Source organism: Primulina huaijiensis, chromosome 18 (genome assembly GCF_012295235.1).
Source record: "Primulina huaijiensis isolate GDHJ02 chromosome 18, ASM1229523v2, whole genome shotgun sequence".
NCBI lineage: Eukaryota > Viridiplantae > Streptophyta > Magnoliopsida > Lamiales > Gesneriaceae > Primulina > Primulina huaijiensis.
The window spans coordinates 19,302,542-19,310,592 of record NC_133323.1 but is presented as its reverse complement, the minus strand read 5'-3'; the positions used below and the strand labels follow the sequence as shown (position 1 = coordinate 19,310,592).

The window sequence follows — 8,051 nt, the reverse complement described above, 5'->3', positions numbered from 1 at the left end:
TAAACAAAATTTGTGTTACATTGATATATTAAAAATAATTAATATGAAGTGTTCGAATTTAATAATATAAAGAGTGGGTCTCATGTGAGACCGTCTCTCACAGATCTTAATCTGTGAGACGGGTCAACCCTATCCATATTCACAATAAAAAGTAATACTCTTAACATAAAAAGTAATATTTTTTCATGGATGACCCAAATAAGAGATCCGTCTCACAAATACGACACGTAAGACCGTCTCACACAAGTTTTTGCTTAATATAAAATAGACGTGGTTTAAGATTTTTTTAAGTCCGACAATTTTTCTAGGAAATACAAAAATTTCGATTTGGAGATGTTTTTAAAAAAACGAGACCACAAATTAGGTCGGAGCATCGAATCCGCTTCACTCCAAAATAATAAAACGCCGTCTGCTTTCTGTTTCAATTCTCTTCAACAATGTCTTCCCGCTTCCAAGCAACGGTGCTCGTATCAGCGCCTTGTTATCCGAACGCTGTTGCTTGGTCCGAAGAGAATCTGGTGGCGGTCGCTTCTGGTAGCCTCGTTACGATCCTGGTAATTGTTAACTTTTCAAAGTTTGCTGATTTTAGTATTGAATTGCTTTGATGCAATTTACTGATACGATGTATAGCATTTGAGTCTCAACATTGAAATTGCTCAAGTTCAGAAGTATCCTGGCATTCAATCTGTTAGTGTGAGGATTATGCAGACGACATTATTAGTCATGCATTGACATGAACAAGAATCAATGGCCACTGATTCTGAGTCCAGTATTCTGTGATCAACCTGATGGGAACCTGATGGGATCTGATCCCATGACTTAGGAAATGCGACTACTAAATCAATTGATTGCGTATGGTGTAATAATATTTCTGAATAGCATGCTTATTTTTTAGCCGAAGATTTTTGCTTTGTTATTGAATTTTAAACACCAAATTTATGTTTACATTTTAATCTACCTGATGTTCATAACTGGTCTGGAAGCTGTTTTATGTAGGAGTTCAATACAGAGTCTGATTTGATAGAGATTATTATAGTAGTTGTTCTATGTAATTCATATTACCTTACTTTTTATTTGATTTTTCAAATTAGAATTTAATTTTATTCTGTCTGATTTAGCCTTCGAATCACTGGTATATGCTTGTTGTTCACTTGGTTAGAATCCTGCTAAACCTTCTGGAGCTGGATGTCGAGGTGTAATTTCTGTTCTCCCAAGCAAGCCTTTTTCCATTGGTGTCATAAATGCTGGAGGTACGTAGAATCATATTAAAAAATGAATTTCATAGTTTTGAATGAGCTCAATGTATGTATGTAGCCAATTTGGATGCCAGTTGGATTTCTGGGTTTGTGGTTTTACAGTGCAAATGAAAATTAATTTTGAGTTGAGGTTTCAAGTACTTTTTATTTCCTCAGGTCACTGCATTTGATTTTTTTTTCATTTTGTCACAGGGATAGATTTTCTCTCTGGGTGCTTGTTGCCAATGCATGTGTCGCGGGATACACGGCCATGTGTTAGGTCAATTTCCTGGTCTCCTGCAGGTCTTGCTAGCAATGCTGGGTACTAATACCATTACCCCTGATCGAAGTTTTTGTTTGAGTATGCAATGCAAGTTGCCTCCCTGAATTAATTCTATATTTGGCTATGAATCGTGCAGTTGTTTGCTTGCTGTTTGCACCACCGGGGGACGCGTCAAACTTTACCGCTTTCCCTTCTGTGATTTTTCGGCTGAATGGATTGAGGTATTAAGTATTTTATAAATGAAGCTTTCAGGAAGTAGTGGTGGCAGGACCAGAATCATTGTTCGAGCTTGCTGTCTCTTCACTTTATTAATCTTCCTGAACCAAAAAAAATGGCGAAAATTTTAGCAATGGAATTGTTTCAATTCTTGTGTCTATAGATGCTCTTAATTATGTTTTTACTGTTGGTTCTGTGTTGGCTATGAGCCTATGAGTAGATTCATATTTGTGCTAATGTGTAAATTTGTTGTGTTAGTACTGGAGACTTTGTTTATGTTTGGAGAGGCAATACCTAATCAACATTTCTTTCAAAAAGAATTTCATAGCCCTTCAAGTTTGTTGTATTTACGGTTTTGTTGCTTATGCATAATAAATGTCATGAATTTGGAATCTAGTATGTTATATGTAATTCCTAAATTTAATGTTTGTTTTTCACACATTTGCTAAAGTTATAATCTGAAATTTTCTAGGTTATGGACATATCAGAGATGATGTATACTTATCTTTCCAAGATCAATTTCGGAGAGTCTCAAATTATATCTTCAGAAAGTTTAGATGTGAGTTGGTTCTATCTTTCAACTTCTTTCAACTTTTTGCTGATTAGCGTTTCTTGCATATCCCCATTTACTTTTCTAGATGAAATATTCTTGATGACATAACTATTAATGATATCAATTCCAACTATTATTGGATTTTTTTCTTTATACAGGTGATAGGGAGTCGAGATAATGCAGAATCTGAATGCCCTAATGAGCCACCTGTATCTAGTTTAAGAAAGGAAAGGAAACGAAGGAGACAGAATGAAACTAATGTACTGCACGTTGCATTCACTATCTGATTTAGTTTTATCATTTTATTCCATGACATGAACCTCCATACTTACTAAATCAGCTTCAATGCAGCTACATGATCTGCTTTCAATTTGAAAAGTTGTGCATTTGATATATGATATTACATTGTATGTGTTGCTATTTTTATTAGGTTGCTGCAAAAAAACTTGACAATGTAAAAGAAAACAATACATTGCAAATTATTCCCATATCTGTTTCTGAAGGGACACCTCTGAAGATCAAAGAATGCAATGTTCAACTAATAACTGCACAACAATATGCTTCTCGCAATGCAATGCTGACACCCCTTATTGTGGCTTGGTCACCAATTCTGAAGACATCTGAAGATTGGGTTTCTATTCCTCATAACTTCTCGAGCTGCTGCTCTATTCTTGCTACCGGATTGAAATGTGGTCTAATTTCATTCTGGAGAATTGATGCACCAGAGAGTTATTCCATTTTTACCCCTGAACTCCCATGTAAAGCATCAAATGGTGGCTTTCTCAAGGCACATGATACATGCATCACGTCTATTTGCTGGGCTTTATATGGCTCTGAAATTTCAAAACCTCAACTTCTTTTAGCGACGGGAAGTTTTAATGGGAGGTGAGTAACTAATGAACCTTTTTCTGTTTTCGAAGCCAAAAGTCTAGCATATTTGCTTGGCATGGGTTAGAAATACTGATTATATACACACATACATATAAGGTTTACCTTTTATTTGATTATAACATTTAATTTTGTGACTTTCCTCTTCTTTTTGTTTATAGAGTGAAGATTTGGCAGGTGAATATTAAGGAACTGCTGAAGTCATCTGAAACTGTTCATGCTTCATTTTCTTTGCTGAGGGAGGTCAGCATATCCTGCTAAAAGTCTGCTACTTGTCCTTTCAAAATTTAGACCAGCTACTTTGATTATATCTTATTTTGGAACTTGTGATTGCTCGTGTAATTAGGTTATTACTGTTGATTCAGCACCTGTCTCCATACTTTCATTTACTGCTCCCCTGCAAACACCACTAAATTTGTTCCTGGCTATTGGCAAAGGATCCGGATCATTTGAAGTGTTGACCATGAATATGCCCAGCCATGAATTTGAAATAATTGGCTGTTATAGTGCGCATGACCACATTGTAAGTTCTCAACACCTTTTTTGGCATATGGAATGGCATATGATTTATCTTGTAAAATAACAATCAGGTCACTGGTTTAGCTTGGGCTTTTGATGGACTCTGCTTGTACAGCTGCAGCCAGGTAATAAATATTGAAGGAAGTGTTTTATTGACATTGCGTTCATATTGAGACGTCTGATGCCCATCCAATTTCATGGTATCTGCTTTTTCATTGGCATCTAAATCTCTAGATTTCAGTGCTACGTGATTATTACATTATCGCATCCCTCTTCTCATACATCGGGAATTGTGCTTCTGTTTATTTCTTCTTTTTCCCACCATGGCCATTCCCGTTACATGAAAAAAGTTGTCCATTGCAGGTTTCCATATCAATAACCAAATGGATGTAGTAGTTATTTATGCTGGCACTATAAAAAATTTACTTTCATTGTACACTCCAGTGGTTTAAGTACATAATCTGCGCATTATTTTTCAGATGTAACTAGTTCTCCTCCAGTCTTATCTTAAAAAATTATCCGTGAGCTCTTCCAGATGTTAAAAATATGAATTTTAGTATAAAGGGAATGTTAGTTCAACAAATTAAAAATTTAAAAATCCACGTTAATTGCTTTTGTTATCAAGTAATGCCTCAAGTAGAAAGCCTTGAGGTTGAAAAGCCTGGTAGCCCTCCAGATTATTTGATCAGTTCATGTATTACAGGACAACTCTATGAAAGCGTGGAATTTAGTTGGGAAAGCACTGAGGGAAATACACATTCCTTCAAATACTCCTGGTTTGAATAGCTCCCCGGATGTATGCATTAATTTTTCATGTTTACTTATGTTCTAAATTTGCATCTTTGTTTCCAATAAACTCTAGATTTTCTCTGCAGGTTCCATATGTATATGATTCTTGCTTTGGTCTGGCAGTATCTCATGGGAGCTTGGCAATTGCTGTGGTATCATATTCCATCCCTCCATTCTCTTATAGTTGGAATGTCCATGAACTTATCCTGAATATTGTACTGGTTTTTCTCTCTTATCAAAATTTAAGTCAAAATAATAAACTCACTCGATGTAGCGATTCAAGATTTGAAGAAAAACCTGAATTCTATTCATAGCATTTTGGAAAACTCTTAGATAACATATCATCCAAAAAATTGATTTTTTACTTCTCTCATATTATGTTTGAGATGAGATTGGTCGATATTGCAATCTTCTTGCTTCTTGCCCTTTACAAAAATAAAGAAATTTACTGAAAATAAAAATAAAGAGGAAAATAGAAAGATCGAAATTTCATCTCTCAGGAACAGTAGTCATATAATAATACCTAGGAAAAGGAGCTTAGTTGACTGAAATGATTCTAAACAATGGAATCTCTTGATCCTTTCTTGCACTTGGTCACCTTTTACCTTATGCAGAATAGATGTCATTGATACCCCTGTACTTAAATCTAGTTCTAAGAAGTTTGGTGTCTGTTATTTGCAGGCTCGAAGATTTGATTCTGATTTATTAAATCCTATGTACCAGGAAAGGTGAACTTTTAAAACTATATTTTCTGGTAACAAATCATGAAATAGCAACTGCTATGTGGATAGATGCTTGCAACAAACAAACACCCACATTTCTTTAAAAGAAAATTTTGATGATTTATTCGAAAGCTGAATGGAAGCAATAGGAACTAACCATTCAAACAGTTACCTATGTTTGATTGACCAATGAATGTTAATGTAATTTTACAGAACTCAGAAAGCTGCTATCGAGTTCCTTTGGATTGGAGGGCAGCAATTGGACACTTCCTCCAATATATGTTCTGATATTGATTTCGGATCATTTCCTGGTTTCCCTGAGGAAGAATTAATTTGGTGGGGAAAAAACATATTATGGTCTTTGAGTCTGTGTGCGAGTTTCAGTGGGCTTCTGAACATTTGGGATATTGTGGCATCCCTCATGTCTTTCAAACAGTCGATACCAAACTATGTGGAGCATATTCTGCAGAAATGGTTGACATCTTATTTTGGATCCAATTTTGGCATTTGTACTACATTCTTGTCTACGGCATTTAAAATTTTGCCCACTCTCTCAACCCGTAAGTTGCACCTCATCAATGTAATCATCAGGCGTGTTGTGCTTAAAAATGATGAGGTGAGCGAGAGTAGAAAACACCAAGACTTGGAAAGATTCAGTAGTGCCATAGAGGAACAGACAAATGTATGGAAGGAGTTGCAGTTGTGCTGTGAAAATGAACTACGGAAAAGACTTGTTGGTTTAAGTTTTTCTGCCATTTTAGATCTTCTGTCAGATGTGCCAACAAATTTTTGCGATGTTGGTTGTTGGCGTCCTGATGAATGGCCACAACTGGAGCACTGGATCTCACTTCATGAGAAAATTGTTGAGGATGATTTAAAATTTCTTGCTGCCAAAGTTGGTAAAATCGGGAAGAGGTAATTCATGATGTGCTTATCTTTGTTGAACTTATTTTGGTTTATTCATGCACACTGAGTGAACTTCACATTTTTGTGCGATCTTCTTTCATCCCAGAATCTTAGATTTGAATTCCCTATACATAGAATAGCATCTTAAGATACTGTATCAATCAATCTATTAGCTGAAGGCTGGTTCCATTCTTGCTTCATTAACAGGAGAGAGAGTTTTGAATATGAAGAGCATTGCAGTTTTTGTTCAGCAATTGTGCCATTTGAATCAACAGAATACGCCATTTGTTCAGGAGTAAAGAATGACAATGGAGTTGATCAAACCCATAAGTTACACCGGTGTTCTGTATCTATGCAACTTTGCCCTGCTAAATATTCCTGGTTTTGCATGTGTTGTCAAAGACGAGCTTCAAAGTTGGCACCTCTAATTTTTTTCACGATGCCTTTATACCCTTCCAATTTTAAATCTTTTTTCGAATCTTCAGCCTTCAAGAAATATTTCTCACCATGTTGTCCCTTATGTGGGATACTTCTACAAAGATTACAGCCTGAATATTTACTCTCCCCATCTCCAGTATAACGAAATTCCTCTTTAAAAATTGTCAATGAAAAGTCCGCCCTCTCGACTGAAATCCTTAGTTAGCAGCCCCTTTACAATCTATGATTTAGACAGGCCTCTATCTCCGTCAGCAGGGCTGTGTTTCCAATTTTGCCTTCTGCGGTGCTTCTGATAAAATCCACTTATATGAACTATACATAATAACTACTATGGAAGGATGTTTATTCTATTAATTGGTAGGAAAAATATGGTTGGATATTTGAATTTCTTAGTAGTTTGTATTTGTTAGAGTAGGTGTCCTGTGAGGCAATTTGTAGCTTGGGTTTTTATTGGCTCTAATGTAAAACGATATTTATTTTAATAATATTTTACGGGTTTATACAATTATGACATTTACTTTATCTGTTTACCTATGTAAGCTGCATAGATAAAGTTCTTGAATATATAATAGATATCATGAGATCTTTGACGTCGTATGATTTAAACCATTTATAGGGTGTTTAGATTTGATTTACCTTTGTATTTAAGAATGACAGACACCAAATTAGTATGAGATTAACATAGTTGACCTTTCTTATAATTCAATAATAATTTTCTTCAACCTTTTAATCAGGTATACGATAAGAAACTTTGTTGCTAGTGTGGATTGTACTAGAAATACACACAAAATTATAAGTTGAGAATAAATGATCAATCACCAGAAATTGAAAATTTCGGTGCGTCGGTGACAGTGCTGTGGCGATAGAAAGACAACATTGTGGTGGTGTTATGGTGGCTCGGCGGCACCTTGGTGGTCAATGTGGTGGTCGAAATGCTCAAGTAGATGGGAGACACCCAAATATCTACATATTCATTTTTGATTAAGTAGAGGGAGACACCCCAAGATCTACATATGTTGATTCTCTTTTTGCCTCTAATTCAAGTTAAAGAAAAATACAACGATGCTGAGAGTTCTGATCTATTATTATTATTATTAATATTATAGATTGAAAACAATTATCATTCCATCACAAAGGCTCCTCCCAACCACATAATTAATTAATTTATAAAAAGAATGTATCGCTGAAATTGCAAAACACCAAACAAAGAGAACAAAGTTCATTTTAAACAACCCTTTTCCATTTTCCAAATGTAAGTTCAAACATTGAGCTCTTCTAATACCCATCTACCTTTTCCCCAATTTTTGAATTTTTGTCCCCTCGTTTTAAATAATTAAAAAATAACAAATATTTTTAAATAAATAATTCCCTATAAACAATCTGTTGTTATATTATATTCAAATCCAATATAAAATATTTTAAAATTTTAAAAAATTGACATAAAACTCTTCCCTATTCCAATTAATTTTAATTAAAAAATAAATGTTTACCCTTAATCTAAA

At 34.9% G+C, this 8,051-nt stretch overlaps 1 protein-coding gene across 2 annotated transcripts; it reads left to right on the top strand.

Annotated features, from left to right (window-relative positions):
* Positions 1–360: 360 nt before the first annotated feature.
* On the top strand, positions 361–7,060 carry LOC140964282 (uncharacterized). Of its 2 annotated transcripts, XM_073423916.1 has the most exons (15): positions 361–554; positions 1,160–1,250; positions 1,449–1,557; positions 1,655–1,739; positions 2,207–2,293; positions 2,446–2,547; positions 2,718–3,172; positions 3,337–3,418; positions 3,522–3,698; positions 3,766–3,819; positions 4,398–4,490; positions 4,570–4,635; positions 5,165–5,211; positions 5,419–6,120; positions 6,319–7,060. In XM_073423916.1, exons 1-15 carry the CDS (start codon positions 438–440, stop codon positions 6,689–6,691), a joined length of 2,640 nt encoding a protein of 879 aa, XP_073280017.1. In that variant the 5' UTR covers positions 361–437; the 3' UTR covers positions 6,692–7,060. The 2 variants fall into 2 exon arrangements, with proteins under 2 accessions (XP_073280017.1, XP_073280018.1); XM_073423917.1 differs by lacking the exon at positions 2,446–2,547.
* The last annotated feature ends 991 nt before the right edge of the window (positions 7,061–8,051 follow it).

Excerpts from the sequence above, each read along its gene's own strand:
- LOC140964282 (XM_073423916.1), top strand. The coding sequence starts at position 438 with ATGTCTTCCCGCTTCCAAGCAACGGTGCTCGTATCAGCGCCTTGTTAT. Across the intron at positions 555-1,159 it reads GTAGCCTCGTTACGATCCTG|AATCCTGCTAAACCTTCTGG; the intron begins GTAATTGTTAAC and ends TCACTTGGTTAG. Across the intron at positions 2,294-2,445 it reads TATCTTCAGAAAGTTTAGAT|GTGATAGGGAGTCGAGATAA; the intron begins GTGAGTTGGTTC and ends TTCTTTATACAG.